At 37.8% G+C, this 27,760-nt stretch overlaps 1 protein-coding gene across 2 annotated transcripts in view; it reads right to left on the bottom strand.

Moving 5' to 3' along the window:
* Window positions 1–27,760, bottom strand: part of RPS6KA2 (ribosomal protein S6 kinase A2) — a 242,402-nt gene that overhangs the window by 18,596 nt on the left and 196,046 nt on the right. For both annotated transcript variants that reach the window (XM_081940991.1, XM_081940992.1), the window contains 6 exons: window positions 25,466–25,536; window positions 24,039–24,127; window positions 21,444–21,508; window positions 14,691–14,793; window positions 13,177–13,301; window positions 9,683–9,808 (listed from right to left, as the gene is read on the bottom strand). In XM_081940991.1, coding sequence (XP_081797117.1) covers window positions 9,683–9,808; window positions 13,177–13,301; window positions 14,691–14,793; window positions 21,444–21,508; window positions 24,039–24,127; window positions 25,466–25,536 — 579 coding nt within the window. The remainder of the gene's footprint in view (window positions 1–9,682; window positions 9,809–13,176; window positions 13,302–14,690; window positions 14,794–21,443; window positions 21,509–24,038; window positions 24,128–25,465; window positions 25,537–27,760) is intronic.

The raw sequence follows: 27,760 nt of genomic DNA on the forward strand, positions 1-27,760 counted from the left end.
ATAATAGCAAGTGCCCACGTACACAAATATAATTAACTCTGAGGTGTCAGGAGGGCTGTGCATGCTTTAGACCTTATATAAGCAATTCAATAAAGCAGACTGAGTTTTTAGGGCTCTGTACAACGCTGAAAATCATTGAAACTGCATAAGAGTTGCATTACTTTTTGTGAAACCTCTTAAAACAGCAGCATGAGTTTTCATTCATGTGGAAGATGGGCTGCTTTTATAGTTGGCAGAGAGATGCTTTGCTTGCGCTTCCATGAGTCTGAAGCATTTCTTTCACCTTATTTTTGAAGTGTGTCCAAATAACGATTAGCATTATTTTAGGAGAATTTATAATTACTGTTTGAAGATGTGTTGAAGGAGAGAGGTTACTGACTGTAGTTGTTTCTATAATTTTGAATTATCTTGAATTTATAGTTGATTAGCTTTGGTGACTCATTCACTGGACAGTAACATCATCCATACAATTAGACTTATTATTTTAGAGAAAAAGAAGAAATATACTACCGTGTTTCCCAGAAAACAAGACAGGGTAAAATAAGACTGCCGGAAGACTCGGCATCCTACCTCCATTGTTTGGAAGCTGCAGAAAAAACCACGCTGGGGTGGTGCCGGCAGCAGCAGAGGTACCCTGGCTCTACCGGGAGAGTTGGGCCAGGGCATCGTGAGGTTGGGAGGCACACGAGCGGGGAGCAGAACAGCCCTCTCTCTAGCCACGCAGAGCCCCATTCACCCCCCCTCTCTAGCCATGCAGAGCCCCATTCACTGACTTAGGGACATTCTGAAGGCACCAAGCCATGGGACCAGGGGCGGTGAACAGGCCCTTATGTGGCTTGGCGATATCCCTAGGCCAGTGAATGGTGCTGTGCCTGGCTGGAAAGGAGGTTTGCTGGATGGCTGCTTGTGAGTGTGGTTACTTCATGGCTGCTGTGTTGCGCTGCTGCAACAGTGCAACACAACCGTTCAACCCTGAGCTTATGCCCGGCTCTTTGGGAGCCCGCTCGCAGGAGAGCAGCCGCTCGGCAACACCCCTCCCCAGTTGGGCACAGCACTGCTCACCAACCTAGCCGAAGGCACCAAGCAACACGAGCGCCTTTGCCTCCCGGTTCCTGCGGCTTGGCACCTTTGGGATACCGCTAGGTCAGTGAGCGGCGCTCTGCCTGACCAGAGGGGGGTTTGTCCAGGGGGCTTATTTTCAGGGGAGGGCTTATATTTTTGCCTACCCAAAAATGTGACATGGCCTTATTTTCAGGACATGTCATATTTTGGGGAAACATGGTAGTAATATTTTAAGCATCCTGGCTTACAGTATAAAAAGAATATGCCTGATTCCTTCTACCATTAATTGACAGCATTCACATATTTAACCTTCAGCTGAATCGTTGCTAGCATTGAAACTATGTATATGATAACATATTTAATTAATTAACTCAAACAGTTTTCATTGGGCTGAACAAAACTCTGATGGTTTTGCAAGTCCTTCAGTATGGAAATACTATATGACATCTTTTTTGATCTAACATCTTTTAAAATGTCACCCAAAGAAGTGCAGAGTTTCTACATTCAAAATCTTACAGGACGAAAGAGTTTGACTTATATTTAATATTTATTTATTTATATTTGTAGGGCTGCCCATCTCACCTAAGTGACTCTGAGCAATTTGCAACAGTTAAAAAAAACCCACTCCAATAAAAGAGTTAGAAACAACTCCAGAATATGTAAAACATCAGAACTAATAAGAACTACAAGAATGCAACTCTTCTGCAAGAGATCATACTTCTTCACATCTGTGATGAAACATATAGCAAAATGAATGAGAAAAGATCTATGCATAAGTGCACATTTGGAGATGTGCATTCAAATTGTTCATTTATTAAAAATGTAGACAAAAATCTATAGAACAGATGGATTTTTTTTTTAAAATCTTCCTTCTTATCAAAACGCTCACAACATAAATATACAGAACACACAACCTTTATAACTTGGAGTCATTTCCCCTTGTCTTTTAAACATACAGTGTTTCTCTGTATAAGAGAGAGAATTGTATTGAGACTCTTTCATTGGTAGCAACAGACACCTTGCTGGCATATATTCAAGGACATTCTTGTTATTATTTATTCAAATGTTTCAGGAGCAGGCTTAGGAAATTTCAGTGTTGTGGTGCAGTATGAAACCTGCCAGTTCAAACTGGTTGTTTTATCCCATGACAAAATAATAAATTTAAATAATGGTTGTGTGTTAGTTGTAAAGGAAAAGCATGTTTGCTAGAACAGCAGATCACAGCTGTAGAAGTATGAGGAGAAAAGTGAAATGGGAAAAGATGATAATTTATTCTGAGGGTACTTTCATATATTAAAACAAGCCTCTCTCTTCCTGCCCCCAACCCCAGTACCTAGAATAATTCTAATTACATGAATGATGGAAAACATCAGCCAGGATTTAATAAGTTTTCTGCATTTGTTGTATTCCATCTGTTATACTGTTCAAAGAAGTATAGTACTAGCATGTATAGCAAATCAGCCGCCAATTGTAACATGAGAATTTGTCCTCCTGTTTGTCCATCTGACTATGTCTATAGTAAGCCTTCTCCCATCTGTTATACAATCTCTCCAGCATTTACACACAATTATACAGAAATTTCATCTCATTTATATCCATTCATTTCTCTTACACAAGTGATTTTGTAGAAGAGCATGTATGCTGCAAAATTTTGTAGAAGAGCATGTATGCTGCAAAAAGCCTAATTCCCATGAGTGGATTTCAGGTGGCACAGAATACTTTGGGAGATCAGGTGATTTTAAGCTTTTATATCCCAATGGTTACTTTACCTCCCAATTCCATAAATAAAATAAAGATGTGAAAAAAGATCCCTATTTACTATAATGGGAAACATTTTGATTAAAGGTCCATTGTGGCAGGATCCAGAAAAGTCTAAGAAAACCAATTGGGAAGTTCTTGCAGGCTAAAACTAACTGTTCGTGTGCCCTTTCGTAATCAATAACTCTTCCAAGAAAAGGCAACTTCTCCAACTCCATTCCTATTTTATTAGGACAGACAATATTTTTGCAGACAATGTTTTTTTGCAAGCATATAAATGGGGAGTTTCTCATAGGCACTTTAATCACTATCAACACTTGCCAAACCCTCAGAAACAGTCTTGCAACAGTTCATTATTATTTTTAACTACAGACACTGCAAGAATGCAACCACCACACTAGATCAGTGCTCTCCCTAACTAACAAATAAGGAAAAATCATGTCTGGCCATCAACCAGTGCTTGGCCCTCCTCCTCCTTCTTACCCTATGACTTTTAAACAATGAAAAAAGTAAAACAAAAATGCAGATCACTGGCTACAAAGCTTTATGCAAGGACACTGATATGCCCCAGTGACTGAAGAGGCAAAGAAGCCAGGAGTTCCCAACCATGGAAAATTAGCCAGGCCACGGGCAGCATGGAACTCTAATGCCAAAGATAAGAAAATGAAACAAAAGTGATTTGAACTGGGTAGAGCTACAGTAGAAGAAAACTGATGTAACTGATATAGGGGGCATTTAACTGATCTGAAAACAACTCAACAAGCAACAAAGATGATTACTGGAGGCTAAAACATATGAAGATTGGTTGCAGGACCTGGGTATGAATAGTTTAATGAAAAGAAGGACTAGGGGAGACATGATAGCAGTGTTCCAATATCTCAGGGGCTGCTACAAAGAAGAGGGAGTCAAGGTATTCTCCAAGGCACCTGACGGCAGGACAAGAAGCAATGGCTGGAAACTAATCAAGGAGAGAAATTTCCTAACACTTAGAACAATTAATCAGTGGAACAACTTGCCTCCAGAATTTGTAAATACTCCAACACCAGAAGTTTTTAAGAAGAGATTGGACAGCCATTTGTCTGAAGTGGTGTAGGGTTTCTTGCCTAAGCAGGGGGTTGGACTAGAACAGTGGTTCTTAACCTTTTTGAAAGAATCGCTCCCTTGAGCCATTGAGGAAGTTATCATTGCTCTCCCTCCCCCAACATAACCTCTCAATCACAACCCGGGGAAATAATTCTTCCCATCTCACCGCTGGGTGAGATCATACGTGGTTTCGGGGTGGGATACCATCTGTACGCTGATGATACTCAGCTGTACTTTTCCACCCCGAACCACCCCAACGAGGCCATCGAAGTGATGTCCCGGTGTGTGGAAGCCGTACGGATCTGGATGGATGACAACCGACTCAAGCTCAACCCTTCCAAGACGGAGTGGCTGTGGGTACCAGCCCCCCGGTTCAGCCAATTAATCCCATCATTGGCCATTGGGGGCATTCATCTTGCCCCCGTGGAGCGGGCGCGCAATTTGGGCGTCCTCCTGGATGCCCGGCTGTCCATGGATGATCATGTGACAGCCGTGGCAAGGGGGGCGTTCCACCAGGTTCGCCTGGTGCGCCAATTGCGCCCCCTACTGGACCGGGATGCCTTGCGCACAGTCACTCATGCGCTGGTGACGTCTCGCTTGGACTACTGTAACGCTCTCTACATGGGGCTTCCCTTGAAATGCACCCGGAGGCTTCAGTTGGTCCAGAATGCAGCCGCGCGGGTAATTATGGGGAGTACTAGGTACTCCCATGTGACACCGCTCCTGCGCGAGCTGCACTGGCTTCCTGTGGTCTATCGGGTGCGTTTCAAGGTTTTGATAACTATCTTTAAAGCGCTCCATGGCTTAGGACCTAGTTACTTGCGGGATCGTATCCTGCCCCATACATCCCTGCGACCAATTCGCTCGCACAGAGAGGGGCTCCTCCAGGTGCCGTCCGCTAGACAATGTCGTGGGGCGGCGCCTAGGAGTAGAGCCTTCTCTGTGGCGGGCCCAGCCCTGTGGAATGACCTCCCCCCGGATATTAGGAATACCTCTGACCTCCGCTCCTTCCGTATTAAGCTTAAGACCCACCTATTCCAAGCAGCTGGCCTGGCTCAACTTTGATCTAACCATATCGCTCCTGACGGGTTTTTAACTGGGTATTTTAATTATATTTAATTTCTAGGGGTTTTATATTCTGTATTTTAATTGTTTTTATCAATCGACCTCCTCCTTGTGTATGTCTCAGTGTATGTTTTTACTTTATGTTTGTTTTGTTTACATATTTATTTCGTATGTTTTGTTGTACGCCGCCCCGAGTCCTTCGGGAGAGGGTGCGGCTAAGAAATAAATATATTATTATTATTTATTATTAATTTATGCAAACACATTTGTTTTCTTTAAAATTGTCGTTAGGACATATCAATGCAAATAATTTATTTCAAGTCTTTTTCCCATATCTCAACTGTGTGAAAAATTCTGACGCCACCTATCACTTTACTCCCAAACTTCATGATACATGTATTTCATTATTATCTTATTTATTCAAGACACTTAAATACAATGACCACTGAAAACAAAATTCAATTGCAAGAAAATGAAATGCCCGAAAAATACAGTAACATTTAATGATTTAATTACAAGTGAATTTTAAGACGCAAAAAGAAATATAAAAAGGGCATAAGAACAAACCGCAATGCAGGAACTAAGAATTTCAAGACGAAAACTCTGAAACTAAATTAAGATTCAAGGAAAATATATATTCATGCACACTGTAAAAAGGGTTAAAAAGACACAAAGAAATTTTTTACAGAAGGAAAGCAAAAAAATCAGAGCGACAAATTTAATGCCTTAAACTGAAGTAATATATATATAACTACACAAAAAATTTACAAGAAGAGCAGAACAATAAAAATTGAAACCATAAAACCGAGAAAATATAATATCGAACTGGAGTGCACGCTAAAAAGTACAATACAAAGAGACACACAAAATGTTTTACAGAGCACAACAAGAATTCAAAAACGAAGCCGAAAACTCAAACTGTAACGTGAAATCCAATGCAAGCAAATGCAACAATAAGAGCTGAGACAATTATTAACGAAGAAAATGTATGTACACAAAAAGCAAAAAAAGAACATCAATGGCTGCCTTGTACTTGGTGAGCTGATGCCAATTTCTTGATGTCTGGAACCATTTTTGTTAATCTCATTCTTAAATCGCCACGCTCAGTGATCTTCAACATGTTCCTTGACTTTAAAAGGATCTGTTGGACGGCACTGAAACCCCTCTCCACTAAGTAAGTGGAAGGAAAGGCTAAAAGAAGCAACTTAACTTCCTCCCACAATGTTGGGTAAGCGTTCCTCATTTTCACCCAAAAAGCTTCGCAGCCGTAACTCTGAAAATGTGATTGGGCTTCACAGTCGTATTTCAGATCTGTCAGTGGCTCTTGCATTTTGGGATGAAGTTGTGCAAAGTCTGCTGTGAAAGGATTTAGCACCCAAGTGGACACTTCCAGATTTATCACATCATAGAATCTGGCTTCCATATCTTCTTTTAGTTGCTTCAAGTGGCAGCAAAAAATGTCCAAATCTTCTGCTTGGAGTTGACATTCATTACCAAGGCTTGGGAACTGATACAGCTCCTGGCAATTCATATTGCTTGCAAGGAAGTCCAATTTTGAAATAAATGAGCAGATTACTCCTTTGGTCTTAAGAAAATTGATTTTATCTCCTTGCAGCTTTATGTTTACTTCATTCAGCTTGTCAAAAGCATCAGCGAGATAAGCCACATCCAGACGTCGAAGTTTAAGAGAATTGCTTAGAGTTGGATCAATGGATTCAAGAAATTCGACAACTGTGTCAAAAAGTTCGTGGAATCGCCGCACTTTCCTTTTGCAAGCCACCTTACTTCGGTGTGCAAAAGGAGACGTTCAAACTCCTCATCATTTTCTTCACAAAGCTTGTGAAAAAGTCGGTTGTTTAAGGCATTCGACTTAATTTTATTCACAGCATTAATGATGTAACGTATAGACTCGTGCAAACAGCCACTCAAATTTCTTGAGACAAGGTGCTGTCTATGAACGATGCAATGGACAGTCATAACTCCAGGTACAACTGATTTTAGATGAGCTTGAAATCCGTGATATCGTCCAACCATGGATGCAGCTCTGTCAGTTGCATATGCCATTACGTTTGTCAAAGGGATGTTTTTCTCATTAAAAAACTCTTTGACCTTTTAAAATATCGAATAACCTTTGGTGGCGGTGGTTAAATTTTGAGCAAATAACAGTTCTTCCCCGATTTCTTCATTTCCGTTGATGAAACGGACATAAGCCAACAACAAGGCTTCATTTTCACGAATCGTTGACTCATCAATCTGCATCACCAATTCTGTATTCTTAAAGATGTCAATAAGCCTTTCTTCCACTTCAGCAGCCATTTCATCCATTCTTTTTGATACGGTGTCATTGCTCAAAGGAATCAATTGCGTGAAAGTGTTTGCGCTGGGCCCTGACATGGTGGCAACAATCTGTTTCACTGCTGGTAAAATCAACGTTTCTCCAATAGTGTGAGGTTTGCCACATTTTGCTATCAACAAAGATACTTCATAGGAACAAATGAGCCTCTTCTCAGGGTTGAGTGACGATTTGCCAAATAACTTCTCAACAGTGCTGGACCCTCAAACTTGGCCTTTAAGGATTGGAAAAATGATACTGGTTTGTCGGCTTTATCCGAATGAATTCTTACCAAATGGTCTTTCAGTCGGGAAGGCTTCATCGCTTCATTTGAAAATGTTTTCTCACAAAGACGACAAAACGGAAGCTGTATGTTGGAAGGAGATGGAATGAATCCCAATTTTGGGTATTCCATTGAATATTGATGACACGTCCTCTTCTCGGCCATGTTGAGAGGTCTTTGAAATGAAAGGCACTAACTGCAAATTAAATTTTCGACTGCACTGGAACACTATAAAACACACGTGGACACCGATAAATCTAGTTTCAACAGTTATAGTGACGTTACAGCTGACATCACAGGGGACAGCCACTCAGCATGCTATGTTTCGAAAGAAGTGCTCACCCCTCCATCACTGCCCATTCTGGCCAATGGTGTGCCACTGTATGGGTAGAGTGATAGAGGCTGCTGCACAACGCGCATGAAGATGAGCGATGTGTATTCACATGTGTACGGCGTTCTATACTGAAGCTAGCTGGAGGAACATTTTAAAACACAGTTCAATCCACCAATAGTGAGTGATCTGATGCTTTTGTATGACAGATATACAGTGGTTCACTCTACGAAAAAAGTCTCAAAAGTGCCCCCAAAACGTCTCGCTCCATTGCCCCCATATCACCCCCTTCCGTTCCTTCGCCCCTTTTCGTTCCATCCCTCCCTGAAAAACGAAATCGCCCCCCGGGGGCGATATCGCCCAGGTTAAGAACCACTGGACTAGAAGACCTCCAACATCCCTTCCAACGCTATTCTGTTCTGTTCTGTTCTATTCTATCCCAAGTAGAAGTGCCCTTGGTCATGTCACACAAAAACTAGTGATGTTTGTCATAGGGACAAAAAAGTAGCAGAGACAAATCTTTTATTTCTTCTCAGCCTTATAAATTTTACATTCCTTACTTTTAATATTGACTATTTCTTTAATTTTCTGCAATAGATTATGCAATGTAATATTTTGTATTTTGCTTTTAAAAAAACCCAAACGAGCAACAAATAAAGGACTCTCAGAACATCTGTACCTTCTATTGTAAGCATATTGTAAACAAATATTTAGGAAAGGAACATAAAATTATAGAACAGTTCTCAGCATATTTCTCTAATGCTTTCAACAGAGCTTTAAAGCACAGTTGGACAGCGAACTGTGTTTTTATATCTTCAAATCGAAATATTTCATGAGCCTTTAAATATATATATATATATATATATAATGTTTTCGTAGATTTTCACGGGTGTAGGTATGCTGGTTTTGTTGTATTCGGGTCTTTTTTAAGCCCACAGCTTGAAGATGGCAGGTGAGATCCTGCCGAAACGTTGCAAAGACAATCTCAACCTATATATATATACATACATACATACACACACACACACACACATACAAATTTCAATTTTATACGGCTGCCCATCTCACAAGAAGATAGAATGTGTATAATAAATGTATTGTATTGATATTCTTCATGAATCAACATAAATATCATTACTGTATAATCTAGTTAAAATCAAAACTGAATTGGATCAAAAAAAGTAAAGCCAAAGTTGGATTATGTTCACTTGTTACTTGTTAAAATACCCTCAAAATACATGTCATTTAAAATGATCTGATCTCCTAGAATTTTTCACACTTGCATAACTGTTGGGGGAAATGAAATGGCAACAGTTTTGCCATTTGAAAAGAAGCAAGCTTTAAAAATCCAAGATAAATTTGATGGGCTTCCTGTGGTTGGATCCAAACAGCCATGTGGCTATGACCATGGCTTCGTTCTCTTCTGATACTGTACTTTATGCCAAAGTTAACATGAAATGCATAGGATTTTCAAAAACATGACATAATATGACAAATTAATCGCAATTGCCAGAAATTAATTGAAAAAAAAGAAGCATATACTGAGCATATTGAAGCCATGGAAATAACCTGAAGAACATCTCTGAAAGCCGTGAGTGCTCCATTCACATATCCATTTTCCTCATGGGCTGACTTACATTTTACTTTCAAAATTCACTTTCATACTGTCTGGTTCTCATAACCTCTTTCCGCACTGCATCAAGGCAGCATAACCGATACTAGTTGCCCTTGCCAGGTGATCACCAGACACACCACAGTGATTTCTTACCTTTACTGCAAATTCTGCTTCTGTGGCTTTGTGAATACACCTCTTGCAAACAGAGTACGAGCCAATGCCAATGTCTTCCCGGATTTCATATCCATCTGTAAAGTGAATATTGTTCCCATGTAACTGCTACAGAGGGAAACAAAACAATAGCAATAAAAAGACAAGTCTTATGGTTGACTTCATCAGAAGACTCTCTAGCTCTAACAATTCAGAGACATTAGTTTATTATACAGAACCAGGTAATTACTGTAAATAAGTACTGCCTTAATTTTGTCCAATTAATCTTACAATCCTTAGCATCCGTGGATTTCTTTTACGTCAACCTGAAGAAGTGAAGCTACAGCAATATTGGCATAAAATACAGCACAGTTAATCCAAAAATAAACATCCCATTAAAGTTAAACCTTCTTTAACATGAATTCAACTGCTGATGATTTAATACAAATATCTCTGCAGTTTTCTTGGCAACAACATGCAACGTATCTGCCAAGGATTATGGACTGGTTTTTAAAATTTCCACACTAGCCAATGATATTTTTCCGATCTCTAAGGATAGAAACTGCCATCTGGTTGGATTGGGGTGGAAAAAAGCAAATTCTACGGTTCTTAAGGAAGGGAGTTAAATTTTAAAAAGTAATTTTCCCTCCTCAGGGCATTTATTATTTAACATTGATTCACTGACCAGCAGTAGCTGTTCGCTGAATGGTCAGGTTACATTCCCTAGGTGATTTTCAGGTTTTTTTTGGAAATGTAATGGATGATAATGATGATGACAATCATGAAGTTCATTATTTGTATCTTGTCTTTCTATTGACATGGCATTCAGAGAAACTCATCTGGGAACTCCTGCACACAAAGGTATTATCTACCACTGAAAATAAACTTCCTTCTCATATTAGCTTTCATTGCTAATATGAGTTTTGGGTTGTTGACCTTCGTTGTATTTTACAAGCTAGAACTGGAAAGGAAGGACACAATTACTGCTGATACCACACAAAAAGCTGGGGGAGACAAACTGTGTCACTTTGTAAAAAATAGTTGCTAATGGGAACTTTCCCTGAAATAAATGAAACATTTTTCATAAAGGTGTTAATCACACCACTGATATACTTGTGGGTCATTTAATGTCTGAACAATTTCCCTTCAGTGAATACAGCTCATATTCAGGTTTCATTTAGAGGTTCACGTTCTAGTACAGATATAGAGAAATTCTCTTTTCCACGTTACAAAATATTTCACACTGGAAACATGAGAAATTGATGCGTGTATATATTCTTAATAATTTTGATAGCACTGATATTAGTAACGTTTTATATTTTAGGTACCATCATTTCTTATGCTCCTAGAATATAATTGTAGTGGATTAAGGCAACTCTTTATTTTGAGTGGATTTTTGTGTAACTCAGGATTTCAAATATTCTCAAAACACAGTTACAGCTTTTTCCCCCCAGTATATGAAGCAGAAGAGGGGGTTCAGATGGAAATGAAATTAGCACTCAGTTTGAACTCATTCAGTCTTTTGTTAGAGGCCTTAAGGAAAGCAGCCTCTAAATAAATCTAAAGCCACTCAGTCCAATACTAGAAAACTCTGGAAGTTTGGGGCATCTATAGCAGTGGTGCAATTCAGCCGGATTTATTTGGTTTGTGCAAAACTGTAGCGGTGGCAGCGGGAGGCTTTGTCCACCGGATGTCATCACGTCCCATTTTTAAAGCAGGGGTGAAATCAACGTACCTTTGCTACTGGTTTGCAAATGTGAGTGTGCAGGTGCTCTTGAATTGCTCGTATGTGCCATCTATGTGCATACACAGGATCATCCATGTATGCGCAGAGCATCAAAAATGAGGACATGATGACATCTGGGTGGGAAGGCAGAGCCTCCTGCCACCACTGCTACCAGTTTGTCCAAACTGGATAGAACCGGCTGAATTGGACCACTGATATAAAGTTATATGTTTGAAAGGTTTGTGAGGATATTCTTTTAAGTAGCAGTTTATTCTATCTGGGACAACTTCATGCCTGGTTCTGTTCTCTGCCTCCCTATTTCTTTCTGTATTTTCTTAGTCTATTTACACATTAGTGTTATCTTTGATTTGAAATTAAATGTCAATGATACTGTTCTCTCAAATCCTTGCTTTGCCGCTGTTATAAAGAAGGAAAAACATTTTTCTTTCTTTATTTTATTTTAATTTATAATCAGTCACTTCATACTCCAAAACCGCTTGGGCTTAATAAGCCCAAATAAAAGGTAAAAATAATAATAATAATTCAACTGGAATTATTTATTTTAAAGCCTTGTCCTTGAAAGGGCAACTCCTACTCTAAACATCCAGATTTCGGAAGAATGGAAGCAGCTGTTTCAAGAACAGGTGGTGGAAACTACTTGCCAGGAAGAATCTCTTTCACCTGGATAAACAGCCACATCTGGACAACTCATAACTCGGGCAGAGAAGATCCTAAGGAGAATTCTATGAAGTTGGGGGCGGGGGAGGGGGAGAGGGATAATGATACACTTTCCTCATCTTTCTTATTGCTCCCATCTTAAATGATAAGAACTTAAATTATAAGAAATTATGTAACAAATAGAAGATTATTGTAATTATTACCCTACTTTTTAAATATAGAAAGCTGTCAAAGAAACTGGCATAGTTAAAAACAGATACTGAAAAACACTTTCAACCAATTCAAATGATTAAAAGGCTTGAATTACTTCCTAGAAATAGAAAGAGTAATTGTATTTGACTTAATGCTTGGAGAAAAAGTACAAGTAGTCACAAAGTATGTTTTGCTATATAGGAGAAAGCAATGATCTTTTTACTACAAAACCCACTGTCTGTTGCCATTACTTCTTCCTGTGCTATCTAAAATATCTGGAGGCTACTAAATGTTGCACAAGCAAAAGTAATGGCAGGAGAAGCACAATAAAGTTGAGATGAACTATGAAAGTGCTTGTTTGGTGTCCCTTCTTATTAGGACTGAATTTAAAGGACTGAATCTGTGGGGTTTCCACAAGTTATAACAATTTTGAACTATTACAATTACAGTAAAGCATCAATTTCATATATTTTATTTAGCAGACATCAGATGCAATGAATATTTCTACTGAGACATTAACTGAAATAGTGGACATTCAGATAATAAAATAATTTGCTCATAAATACATAGCCAAACTAAGAAACTCACTTCCATAAGATGCCAATGATACCAACAAAATATGATTATTGCTTTTTAAATGTACATCACCTCTTTCCTCCAGGAATTCAAAGTGAAATACATAATCTTCCAATGTTAGTCCATAACAAGCCTATGAGGTAGCGAGTGATTAAAAAAAATAACTAGCTCAAAGTCACCCCAGTGTATTTCCTTAGAAGATTTGAATATGGATTAGACAGGCAATTTTTCTAATCTTAGCTGTTTTTCTTAATGTTCTTTATGCTACAGTAGTACATCTAGATGAAGTGATAGTGGTATAACATCTATACAGCCAAGTTCATACCTGAACAATTGGATGAACTTTATGTAGTTCTTGCTGTACAGATTCCTGCCCCAAGTTGGATGCCACAAAGCTGAATCCTCTGAAGAGATGATGAGCATTGGCACTTGGAGGGACACCTGGGGAATCTGAAGAGGAGATGACAGATGATTCAAAGAACAGGGCATCTGGAGATTCCAACCTTTTCTCCACTATTATCTTCCCTAGCAACGTTATAAAGAAGCAATTTGCACACTAGCACCCAGCCATGCTATTTTCAACATGGAGACATGCATCCTTCTCCATTTGAAAGATCTTTCCAATCTTTGCTTCAAAATAAAGCTACATCAGAATTTCTAGAATGAGAGTTCTGAATGTCTTTTTGCCAAGAAGAGCCTTTAAAATAGGGGTGTCCAATATTGGCAACTTTAAGACTTGTGGATTTCAACTCCCATGCTGTGTGGGGAATTTTAGGAGTTGACATCCACAAGTCTTAAAGTTGCCAAGATTGGACACCTCTGCTTTAAACTATTAAACTATTTAATAATTAGTTAATTAATTAATAATAAACCACTTAATATTTAGTAGTAGTAAACTATGAAAAACAGAGAACATAGCATTTTCTTTTTTTTAAGCAGCAAACTGCACAACTGCTTGTACAATCCTTTGCATGCAATATTTAGCCCACCTGAGGATTTGTGGCAGTGCAGAATTTCAATGTAAAAGTAGTTTCCAATAGGTTAGACATGAAAGAGTTAATGGGAAACAAGTGTGCAGTAATACAGAACCCTAGAGAGGCTGGAAAGTCCTTTCAGTAGGACCACTCCAAGTTCTACCCAGAAACACTAGGAAGAAGTTGTGGAAAATACTACACAGAAGTAATTCTGATTCTCTAATTCAGCCACACCATAAAATTCCAACAGTCAGTCTAGGTGTGTACAAGGTAATAGATTCTTCTGGAAGCAACAGCAAATTTGGAAATATAATGGCATTTGGTATAATAGTATCAAGTCATAATGATAACTTACAAAGGATTAGTATTGTGTTGTTTCTACCCATCCTAGTGAGGCAGAAGGAGCATGCTCTGGGTCCTGTCTGCTAAGGAATGTCAAGCTGACTGCCCAGGAAGGTAACCTTTCCTATTGTGGCATCTGCCCTCTGGAATATCATCCCACTGGAGATGGAATTGGCTTTGTGCCTTTTGGCCTCCTGGAAAGCCCTGGAGACACAGTTCTATGCCTGACTCAATGCATGGGGGAGTCTATCTCCTGCTTATATTGATTGCTGTCTGTGGTTTATAATTCTCTACTGTTGTGGGTCTTTTAAAGCCATCCAAAGGTAACATTAACGCACCCATTTGAGATGAGTGATTATATAAATCGAAAAGAAGGAAGGAAGGAAGGAGGGAGGGAGGGATAGAGTGTTAAGTAATTCTTAAACTCTAGATATATTTTGGATAGTTTTGCTTGAAAGTTTTTTTAAAAAAACAAATGTAAAAATAATGGCAAATTTACTGATACGGTTTCTTGGTAAAGTACCTGTTGGGGTCCGTGATGTGAATTCAGGATCAAAATGGAAAGTGTCCTCTGGCCGACCCACTGCAGGTTTAAAGGGTGGTTTGATTTCTCTTCTGTACAGTTTCTATATAAGAGCAAAGCAAAACAGAGGTTAATTCTCTTGCCACTAGGGACCCTTGAGTTAGAAAATAGGTCAAATAATTAATCAACAATACATTAAAATAAAATTAATCAATTAAAATAATGGTTTTTAAAGCAGAAAGCTGCTTGAAGGAAGAGAAATAAAGAAAAATGCTTTGTATGCTCGCTGCATTCTGACTATGGGAAATATGTTTCATGTTTAATACAGGGGAAAAGAGAAAATGAGAAGCATCACACAAGAGAAAGTACGAGGCGACAATATTATCCTCACTTAGGCTAAGTTTCCATGACAATCAACTAGACTTACTTTCCTTTAGGTAATATAGGTCTGTGCTTTTCGGAAGTTTTAAGTGCACATTAAAATATATCTGCACATATGATGAAAGTATTTGAAAAACAGTAGCCTGATTTTTATTAATATAGTTCATTCATTACAGGAGAGAGGGGAGCATTTCCACAGAAGTAAAGCGTGCTCAGCATATTGTCCGTAGTGACATTTTCATAGTCACTAATTTGAAAATGATAATGCAGATGCCCTGTATCAACTACTGTAATAAAATAATGCATACATTTATTATCTGATATAAATGTGAGCTCATTACATATCTGTAGATTTGCTCTCTGGTTTTTAAACATATAAGCCCATTGCTCAGACTTATGAATCCTAATTTAAAAATCAGCCTATTCTGTTGTTATCCATCACTTTGAGCCGAATACAGATTGATTATGTAAAGAAACATAAAGAGGGTAAAATATAGTATTTATTTGGGCACTTTGCACACTGATATGTGCAATACAAATTATACATTTCAATTAACTGAAAGAACTGTTTGGCACAGAAGATGAAGGACTACCCTGTTTCCCCGAAAATAAGACTTTCCCGGATAATATGCCCAATCAGGCTTTTGAGTGCATGTGCTAAAATAAGCCCTCCCCTCAAAATAAGCCCTCCCCTCAAATATTTAAACACATGCGCAGCTGGTCCCCGCCATTTCCTGGGTGGAGGGGGGAACATGCCCCATGCATCCCACATGCACCCGCACCTCTAAAATAATAAGACCTCCCCCCAAATAAGGCCAAGCGCTTATTTAGGGGATCAAAAGAAAATAAGACCCTGTCTTATTTTTGGGGAAACACAGTATATTGGAAGTTATTTTTGAATATCTGAGAATTCACCATTTACTAATTTTCTTTTCTTTCACAGATTGTCATGTTAAACCAGAACTAGGTATTATCAGGGTTTTCAACTGTATCAAGGCTCTTTGAATAAATTTATTCAGTGTGGTTATCTATGGAGAAGATATATCAGATATATGTTAAAATAATGATAATAAAAATTTAATTTAAAACAGTTTTAGATGGATTATAGCATTATTTCTCTCTAAGATTTTAATCACAACTGTTTTATTAGTTTTGACAAATAGATTTGGATACCATTTGAAATACTGCCTTCATGCACACATTTCCTTACAAAGTATTGTTTTGTTCTAAGCACCCAACATCTTTGTTCAGGAGCCCACTGCAAGTTTAAGAGGCTATTAGCACTTGCTTTGCTGTGATTTGAATGAACACGCTACAGAAGAAAATAAGGAAGCTCCTAAGAATCACATACTGAGCAATATCCTTCCTCATGATGCTAAGAACACCTGATGTAACTCAATTTTAGCATTATATATACGTAGATCTTGAGAGACAGTCATATCCACAACCTTGGCATGCACCTGGTAATCATCATCAAAGGAAATTTATTTCAATTAAATCAAAGAGTATATAGTCATTTCCTGGCCTGAATGCCCTGATGGAAATGAATGAGAATAGAAAGGCTGCACGTGCCGGTATGTTTGGGTGGGAAGGATATATTGATCGGGACTTGTTTACAAAGAACTCCAGGCATATATTTCTATGGAAACAGATCCTATGCTTTGCAATCTCTACCTTCCATTTTTGCAAGCTATTCCTTTGCACACATCCTAAACAGGATATAGACGTTGAACTCAAGGCAGCAGCACATCCTTATGCTACCAATAGAAGATAATGTATGGACCTCAGGGTTGAAGTGGGGAGTCTGTTGTGCTCTCTAAGCTTGGTTGTTTGCTTACAGACATTTCACTACCCAACTAGGTAACATCTTCGGTGCTGGAAGGGAGCAGGATTTGTTTTCTGTTTGTATACAATTGCTTGCCCTATCAGTATTGGTGGGATTGTGGTTTCCCCTTGGTAATTTCTTGATTAGGGTGTTGTTTACTTCTTGACTATTTGTCCCGTTTGGTACTTCCTTGATTAGGACATTGGTACTGCTTGATTGGTACATCCTGGTGTTAATTCCTGCTGGGTATCAACTGCTAATGAGGAGTTGTTCTCGTCTATTTACTTCCTTTTCCCTCTTTTTTGACTCTTTTGAATAGTGTGTAAGTATTACATGTCTATTGAGGGTTGATTAACACCATCCCCAACATTCTCAATAACACTGACAGGACCAGCTATTGTATATAGAGAGCAAGCCCCCACTCCCTTCTAACACTGAAGATATTATCTAGTCAAGTAACAAAACATCTGCAAGAAACAACAAAGCTCAGGGAGCATGAAGGACTCCACACACTTATGCTCTTTCCCCCCATGTATTCATTCCCATCCTGTTTAAGTGTGTGCATTCTGCTAATGACAACTATGAAGACTGAACTGATCTTCAGGTGCCTTCCAGAAATAGAAAGATAGTGACTCATAGAGATTAAAATATGCTTAATATAATAAAGGATTTTCATGAACAATATTCTTGCCATGAACTTAGGTACCCTACGCCCCTCACCACATACATACTGCAATATGCAGGCACAGAGATTAATTCCCTTCTAAAATGTTACCTTTGGACTTTTTTATCATCAAAATTGTTTGGTCAATAGATGCCAAACAAAGACAATTTTTGTGCTGAAAAATTTCCCTCTTAATAAGCATAAATTATTTCTGTCATTAATTTAGGTTTATAATTCCCTTACAATCTTTGTACCAGATTTGGCAAAAGCGGGGTTTTATTAAATATTAAGGCTGTGCAGTGCTTAAAATTCTGTCTCCAAAAAGCTGCTTTGGACCATACACATCACATCAGCAGTGTCCTTTTTGCTGCCTTGCAATTCCAGGAAAAGATACAGCTGCTTTTAAGTGCCGTAGAAGTCCTTTGCACTTTCAAACATGTTTGGGAGATCAAAACCAAAGTCCAGCACAACCTTATGGAATTGAATAACGCACATCCTATGCTGGAGCCTGAGATCCTAAGACAAGAGGAAAAATAAAGGCTGTAATGAAAGTGCTGTGGGTAGAAGATGCAGACTGTGGGCCAGTATCTATCACCTCTGCAGTCTCCACCACAAAGTCTCCTGGCTTACCTGTTTTGTTCCTTCTGTAACTTCCATAAGGAACTGTGGCACAATCATGGGAGTTTTGAGTTGGATTGCACTCAGGCAATGCCACAATAGTATTTTTCTCAGCTGCCACCTGGTTTTCTGAGTTACTTGAAATCTGCAAGTATGACAGGAATGTCCCTGTCCCTTTGTATCTGCCTGGTGTCGGATGGTCAGTGTCGGCACATCCTAACTGATGCGCTCTAGTAGAATTCTGGAGGATGCTGTGAGCAGATCAATTTTACGATTTTAAAATAGCACACTCAAGTCTGATCCTTCATTAAGCTCAGTACCCATTTCACAAATATAATGGGGATATAGTATAGATTCTGGTGAAATATGAACACAAGGTAACTCAATTAAACACTGTCAAAATAGTATTTGCTTCATTACAGGAAAGAATACATGTTTTGCTGTTTAAATGTGAACTGTCCAATTAGTTGTCCGTCTTATGCACTATAGCTAATCCACAACTAATGAGAATTGCACAGGATTATTTTAATTCACAAGTAATGCCTCAATATGTTTCTTAGTATAATAGAAATGCTACAGCATCATGAGGGCAATTAAAAGGCTACTGCTTTTCTTCTAACAATTTCATGAAAATATATTTAATACTTTAGGACATATGCAACAGTGATTGTAAGGGGAAAAAATTCCTTAATCAAAAATACCATTATTGATAGCTTGAGTCTTTAGGATTGACTCATACCATATTTGTGAGGGATTCATCAATGCATGCAAAGCTTCTGATTAAGGCATATTTGACCTTTTTCATAACAACAGTGACCAGGATAAACCAAGCATTTTTACTAGCTCCATTCTCCTATATTAATATTTTTCCTTTTCTATTCATGAAGAAGAGCCGTCTTTTTAGGAGCTGGAAACATCATTATAAGATGGCTAGAACTAGTTTCAGAACGCATGCTGGTACTTATTCTGAAAATTATAAAGTCAAGTCACTTCCTGCTTTTTAAATGCATTATTAAAACTGTATTGAAACTCTTCCCTTCAAAGTGGTGTTACCTAAATGTGTAGCATGATGCTGGTTTGCTTCCTACTACATTTCTATCAGCATTTGTGAAGGTTCAATTAGAAAGTAGTTAGACTGAACTGTTGAGTCATTTTGGTGTGTTGAGCTGAATATGTTCACATCGATTAAGTGATTAGGTGAACTTTTGCGCAAGCATGAACAGACTTTTAAAGAAATCAATAATTTGAATAGATCTGGAAATTCAGATTGCAGGCCATTCATATGTCCTAATTTTGCTGCCTCTGCCCTTGGTTTTACACATTATAATCTTGGCTGTTGTGCCAGATTTTCATCCAGGAAGGAAATATGAGGCAATTTGGATCAGCACTGATACGTTTTATTGGATGAGGTGCATTTAGAGAAAGGAAAGTTGCATAAAGAACGGGGCATGCCTATACTTTTATATCCAGCCCTGCCATTGCTAGTTATTAAGTTGCACAAGATTATATGTTCCAAGGAAACATAGCTCTCAATTTTGTTGTTGTTGTTGTTATTATTATTATTAGTTGTTGTTGTTGTAGTAGTAGTAGTATTTGCACAGTCAGCCAGATGTTCAGACTGGGTTTGGCATTTTTGTTTACCTATTGAGTCCTTACCAAGAACATGGGCTAGGCAAATTTGGATGTTTAACAATGTTACAGATATCGTTGCAGGATGGAAGGGGTTCCAAGTAAAAATGCCTTCTGCCATTGACTGATGGCAATTGCCATGGTGTTCAAGTGGTGCTCCAGTTGTTTTAGGACTGCACCCAAGGCACCTATTACTATTAGTACTACCCTTGTTTGCCTTTGCCATAGTTGTTCTATTTCTATTTGTAGGTCTTTTTATTTTGTTATTGTCTCCAGTTCTTTCTCTTCTATTCTGCTGTCTCCAGTCATTGCCACATCCACTATCATTATCATTATTACTATTGTTGTTGTTGCCATTATTATTATTGTTATTATTATTCGATTGTATCACAGCGGCCAGTTGATTCGCCGGATTTGGCATTGATTACTAGTCGGGCCCCACCCAGGGGCCTAGGATTGTTATTATTGTTGTTGTTGTTGTTGTTGTTGTTGTTATTATTATTATTATTATTATTATTATTATTATTATTATTATTATTATTGCCTATTGACATTCACATATTGCAGTCTCATGCCACTCACTTTATATCCGTCATATATGCCATGGCAGAACCGTACAGCAGTAGTACAATGCCTACTTTTACATAAGGTATCTCAGGGACAGATAGTCTTTAGGGATCAGGCGCCTATCTGACCTTATAAAACCATATAGCAGACATTCATAAAATGGCTTCCAAAGTTTGGGGAGTGTACAAACAAAACGGTCTCTGTCTTCCTACAATGTCTTATGCCTTTTTCCTTCCATGCAGAAATCTAAGAGAAAGACAGAAAAGCTGTCCAGTGTCTTCAGATTGTTTGCACCATAGACATTCTTCCAGCCATAAAGACTCACATTCTTTCTAAAACTTGTGGTGCAAAAGCAACAGCAGTCTGTGGTAATCCTGCTGAGTAGGTGATCCAATGAAAAATCCTTAGCAGGGATCACTAGACAGGGACAGAACCAGAATATGTTTGCCTATGACTATCAAGCCTCAAGATTACGTACTGTTGCCCTTTCATTAGCTCCACAGTTGTCCCAGACTATAAATTGTTTTCTGCCATTTAATGATCCTTGTTTAGAAAGCCATTCATCCTCAGCCCCTTAGTTACCAATTAGCAGCAGAATTCCTCTTTTGTATTCTTCACTGTATCACCAAACTTTCCCTAGCTCCATGCTCTCTAGATGGATAAGATATCTATCTATCTGAATGTCCTGCAGGCTGGAAATTTAGAATCTGACAAATCCAGTGCAGAGGTCTCCAAACTTGGCAATTCTAAGACTTGTGGACTTCATCTTTCAGAATTCCTCAGTCAGTCATGTTTAGCCATTTCCCCACACTGGCTGGGGAATTCTGGGAGCTGAAGTCCACAAGTTTTAAAGTTGCCAAGTTTAGAGACCTCGGATCTAAAGGATGTCAAATAATACCCAGAAAAGACTTTTGCTGCTACTAAATTCCTTAGGGTACTTGGAATGGGGTGGTGGTGGAATTGTTTAGAACACTGAAATTGGGTGGCTGTTTGCTCAGTAGAATTTTTAATTTAACTGTACAAGGGATTAATCACATTACACAATAGATCAGTTGAGTAAACTACTTACATTCCAGTCAATGGTAGCAAAAAAGGGATGGCGTTTAATTTCTTCAACTCCATCGAGGCCAGCACCTGCCAAGGTAATGAAAAGAAAACACAGAGGGAGTCAGACCCAAGATTTCTTCTGAGTTTGTCTTTTATAACTCTCAAGAGAAGTAAGGTGGCAGAAACAAGATTAGAGGCTTTGGGAATGTTGAAACTGCTGAATTATTGTTAATTGTTGCACTGAATTATTAGAGTATTGCAGTTAATTTCCTCCAAGTAGTAAAGCAAAATATTATAATCACTGGATTATTGACTGACTACTTAGTTAGAATGAGATAATATATTAATATATTGATATAGACTAAAAAAATAACACGTAACTTAAGGGTGGGACTAGTTCTATTGAGAGCATAGTTCAAATCCACACATCAGGTTACAAAGCTCAGTAGCTAGAGTTTAAACCATCTCATAGCACATTCTGAATTTACAGTAAATGGATAAAATGGAGTGGAACTAGTGCCCCAATGTACAAAGCCTTGCCCTTTTCAAAGTACAAACAGCTCATTTGGTTTATACATAAACAGATATATTTCTAATCCTTATTTTAATATTCAAGCTCTTAAAATATTTAAGAGCACATTTAATTTTAGACTCTCCAAAAGTCAAATTAAAATACTCCATAATTTTAAAATGTTTAAGTGCTATTTAACAGAACACCATCTGCACTGTGATTAGATGTTTTGCAGTTTATAGAAAATTGAAGATATTTCCTTCAGTGCAGTACAGGAAATTTGTACAATTCCAGATGCACATTAGAACTCCCATAATTCTCAGATTGGGCATTTCTTCCTTTTCTGAGTAGAAAAGAAGTTTGAAGAACTTCAATCTCTTCCAATCTATTATGGCTCTCTTCTTCACTTTAGCTTGTTTAATAACAGGTGCTCAAAAATCATTAAGCAACTTGGATTTAACTGAGCCATATATTTAACAGTGTCATCTGTTATCCTAATGGAGAAGAGCACATAGTAAAAGAAGGATTATGCAGCAGTTGAGCCTGTGAACTAAGTATTTTGTTCAAGCAATTTCCGTTTTTTTGAGTGGCATTTAAAAATACTGCAATGGACAATCAAAGCAGTTGTTTGGAAGCATCTTGTGCCTTTCATAATACTGTCCCTTTCCTTTGGAGTGTTTGTATTTTCTGGGGAAGAGCCTACTTGGTTAAAAGCCTATCGATAATTGGCTGTGTAGACTATGTCCTGCTACTAGACAAAAGATGTTCTCTACGTTTGTTCGACTGGTGTTCAGAAATGGCTTCCCTGTGGTCCTTACTCATCATCTGCTAGTGAGAGATCATTGAACACATAGATCCTATTGGTTGCATCTTGAGTGTGGCTGTCTCTTGCCCAAAGAGGAAGACTTAAAAGTTGAGAGAGACTGGAGATTGTTGTTTGTTTATTAAATTTAAACACTGCCTGTCTCCCTCTGAAAAGTGACTCTCGACAGCATCTTTGTTGTTTTTAGCCTTTGAATAATTTAACTTTCTGAACGAAAAGCAACAAGCATAAAAATGCCATGCGTGCTGCTAACTTTCAACTAGATTACCCTTCTAAATTTGCTTGGCCTCCATTCTCATAATCCTCAGCAAAATTGGCCACAAAAAGGACCAATTAGCATGGTTTTTCTTACCATCACAAAGATTAAAGGAATAACATTTTCTTTAATTTACAAATTTATTTAAATGTATATGTTGATTTTATTTTAATTTACAAATTTAAATTAAGCTTTGGGAAATAAGCTCTTTTTAGAACAAGTCTGACAGACTTTGTCTCTAAAAGCTCTTACCTGGTAAATGTAAAATTACATTTTACATTTTTTCCTACAATGGAAAAAAAAATGAGAACACAAATCTAGCTCATTTGTGCAATCCTGCTTCTCCGTGCCTCTAGCTTTAGGTACCGACAGATATTCTGTATCTATCAGTGTGTCAGGCCTGTAGTTATGTTCTTTTTAGGATCTTTGGCCTGCCACACTTTCTTATAATTTCCTATGCTGTTCATTAGTGTAGTAGTTGGGAGGGGGGAATAGAAAGGAGTAGGATTGTAGAATGTATTGTTGTCATTCTTTTATAGAAGCCAAGGTCATCTTTTGTCTCCACACCTCGACACCTGACCGGAAGCAGAGGGGTGTAGATGCCAGCGTGGAAGATGATGATTGGAACATGTGATGGATTTGTGGGTGTGGGGATAGATCATGAACTTTCAACTGGGTGGAATTCCAGGATGTAAATCAGTGTTGGAATTTTCCATAGACGTGTTAACTTGCCTGTACGAATAAATTGGACCTTTAAGGATAACTTTGCCTTGGACAATGATTTAATTCTGCATGGTATTTAGAACGTTAACACAGTGGATGATACGTTGTGCTTCAATTCATGTATAGCATATTTTCCAATAGTCCCAAGTACGTCATCAATTAAAGTGAAATTTCCTTGTAGCTCTCCGTCATACACTGTTCAGCTGCATCATGTATATGAGACTAAAGGATAATTAACTACAGAGAAAAAACAACTGGGGAAATTTGCCACTGTGTTATACAGTAATAAAATACATTCCCATACCTAATCTGTTAGATGGATTCCTCTTGAAAAGAGCTCGCAGTAAACTCTGAGCTTCTATGCTCAAAAACTGTGGCATTCCTAGCTTGGCTCTGAAAAAATGAGACATTTTAATGCAGGAATACAAAGCACTGGTTCTTTTTTTTAAATCTACACGTGTATGCAAATGATCAAATACATCAGTGAAACGTATAGAAGTCCCAAATGAACATTTAAACTTTATATATACCAAGTTTTGGAATAATTTTATTAAACATTTTAATTTAAATCTCTGTGCAATTTATTTAGAGAATTTGTCATCCCTTATGATTGTGACTGAGTCATATATAGAGAGTCATAATTCTTTCTATTTGAAAGAGTTAGCAAATGGACTGTTCTCTCAGTCTTGTTTCTGTGAAATTCTCCTCTGATCCTTTGTGCTTTCAGCCATGTCATTTAGAATTTGGCAAATAAAACAAAATAAAAATCCTATATGAACATTCACCTGCATTTTTAAGTGTGTGGTTTTTTTTTTTAATGTACATTCTACGTGTGCATTTCTTCTTTGGTGCATATTTTTAGGTTTCATTTGCAACATTCATTCAATTGCAAAATTATGAACAATGAAGATGTTGATGTACGGATAAGAAGTTTACATAGGTAATTTGGCCCAATTCATACTAAGTTTGTGTGTGTTTATGGGTATGATTGTGTTTGTGTTTTAGCTCTTAGCTATTTCTGTCAACATTAAGACTTCATAAAGCTAGTCAATGAGCTTTAATGAGAAAAAATCCACTAATGTTTTGAAAATCCAGATCATAATGCAATACATTGTGCCTTAGATTTAGGCAGCAATGCTACGTTACCTGGTAGGGGAATGGAAAGTCTATTGGGCTCTGAGAACACCCCAGAAGATTTCCAAAATTTAAATAGGTTCCCATACTGCAAGTTGGAATTAAAAGTGGATTTGACTTTTAATAAACTGCTGGAGTTTTCAGCTCCTTGATTAAGAGTGGTCCCTGGACTATTCGCTACTGTGTTTTAGATATAATACAATAATACAATAGTAGAGTTGGAAGGGACCTTGGAGGTCTTCTAGTCCAACCCCCTGCCTAGGCAGGAAACCTTATACCATTTCAGACAGATGGCTATCCAACATCTTCTTAAAGACTTCCAGTGTTGGGGCATTCACAACTTCTGGAGGCAAGCTGTTCCACTGATTAATTGTTCTCACTGTCAGGAAGTTTCTCCTCAGTTCTAAGTTGCTTCTCTCCTTGATTAGTTTCCACCCATTGCTTCTTGTTCTACCCTCAGGTAGAACAAGTAATTTGAATGTCAGTTCTTGTATTTTCTATGAGACAATTTACATAACCCAAAAAGTTTATTTTGAGTTAATGAACATAAGCTATAGCTATAAATATATATATACAAGTTGGGAGTTTGCTACTCACTTGAGAATGAGTGCCATTGTTTCCTTTCGGTCTTTCCCCTGAAATGGTAGTGACCCTGTCAACATTTCAAACTGTAAAGAAGGAATAGAAATTCTAAGAAGCATGAAACAGTGTAAATATAAACGTAGCATACAGTCTACCGTATTTATCTTAACAATGCAGAATGTCCATTCATACTCCATAAAAATTAGTAGCCCCATTAAACCCATATGTGGACATACATGAAGTTAAGGAAGAATATCTTAACTTCTAAGTTGTGGGCCATTATTTAAAAGAGAATAATAACAGAACAGTCAAGTTAGAAGGGACCTTGGAGGTCTTCTAGTTCAGCCTTCTACTCAAGCAGGAGATCCTGTACCATTCTGGACAAATGGTTGTCCAATCTCTTAAAAACTTCCAGTGATAAAACATACAAAATGTCTGGAGGCAAGCAATTCCACAGATTAATTTTCTCACTCTCAGGAAAAATGTTTCTTAATTCTAGGCTGAAACTCTCTTTGTTAAGCTTCCATCCATTACTTATTGTCTTGTTCTCAAGATGCTTTGGAGAATAGGTTGACTCCCTCCATCCTTGTGACAGCCCCTCAAATATTGGAAGACTGTATCAGGTCATCCCTAGTCCTTCTCTTTGTTAGACTAGACATTCGTAATTCTCAAAACAATTCATCGTTTGGTTGAGCTTCCAGTTCCCTAATCATCTTTGCTGCTCTTCTCTGCACTTTTTCTAGAGTCTCAACAACTTAATAGATTCATAATAGATTCACTGGATTTTTGGTATGAATAGTAAAGTTGTTCTAACCTTATGATGATCTAATAATAAAAGCATTCAATGAACACACAGGCATTGTATTATACAGTGAAAATATTTTATGCACAAGTCCTGTGGAAATGTACAAAAATTACCCCAAAAGGCATCATGCTAAAGTTCCCTGCATCTCATGACTTTCCGACAGCCAATTGCAAAAGATCAGTAATGAACACAGAAAATTTAACAGTCAAGTGTGGAAAACAATAAAAACAAGGAACTTTTTATCCATCCACTTTATTAAATGCTTAAAAGAATAACAGAGAGGGAAAGAAATAAATAACACCAAGTGCTACCAGTTGCCATAAATTAAACATGATATGAAGAATTCTGCTCAGAATAAGAATAGCCAGATTTTAATTGAATTTAAAGAATCCACTAGGAAACAAAAGAATACCAGGTGCTATTCAGCAGAATGCTTAGGTTCCTGCTTAACTTCAAGATTCAGACTGTAAATGAAATTTTTGATGGCTGGGAACAGAAGTGTGTCAACTCTAACATTATATGGGGCATTTATGTAAGAAGACTGATAAATGCCATACAAATAGACAGGATCAGAGTATTTGGTTGAGTTTCTTTTCTTTTTAGTGGCTTTTGAATTGAATTAAAATGCTATGCCTGCTTTAGTATGCTATGGTTTTTGTTTGTTCCTGTCCTAATAATGGAACATTACATTGATTTTCAATAATGGCATCTTGTCCTGAGTCTTCAGGTGTCCGTTCTTGTTATATTTTTTTGCACAAAAACAAAATGATAAAATAGAATTCCAAGTGGAGCATTGCCTGCAACATAATTTTTTGGGGGAAAATGTTGCCTCTTTGAATTAGTACAATTTTTAAAATATCCTTTCAAACACTGCCACAAGCTACTCTTTCTTTGCCCATTTAATTGCTCAAAGTGGGTTTTTTTAATGACGTAAAGCAAAAGACTTTCAACAGGTGACATGGAAATGTTTCTCTCTTTCACAAAAGAATATATCTCCCTCAAAGCCATAAAGAATGTTGAGTACCTAAAACATTAAAAGTAACTACCTAGAAGTGGTAGAACAACAGTTTCCAATTGGAGCCCACCAAGTACGTTCAACTACAATTTCCATCAGCCCCATTAATACTGCCTGTTTGGGAAGAAGGCATTTGTTTATCAAACAAATGTATACTATGTTACAGAACATTATTCCTGACAAGGTTTGTTCCTCTTTTCTTTTTGGCCCTAAGACTCGTCACCCATCTTTTAGACATTTCCCCCCCCCCTTAAAATCAGTTTAAACATTTCAATGGAATGCTAACATCTGCTCTACTTTGATTAAAACAAATTATAATTAGATACTAAATCTAATTTAAGTAGCTCAGAGCACATCTTTCAGTTCCATTTCAGTAAATGAAAGCAATAAAAGAGAAACTACAGTCCCCAAGGAACAGTAATTCTAGATTTGAGCTGATACGTAATTTAAAAAAGCAGAACCAGAATGATGGCAAGAAGAACTACACTAA

This window comes from Natrix helvetica (genome assembly GCF_964273705.1).
Source record: "Natrix helvetica genome assembly, chromosome: 2".
NCBI lineage: Eukaryota > Metazoa > Chordata > Lepidosauria > Squamata > Natricidae > Natrix > Natrix helvetica.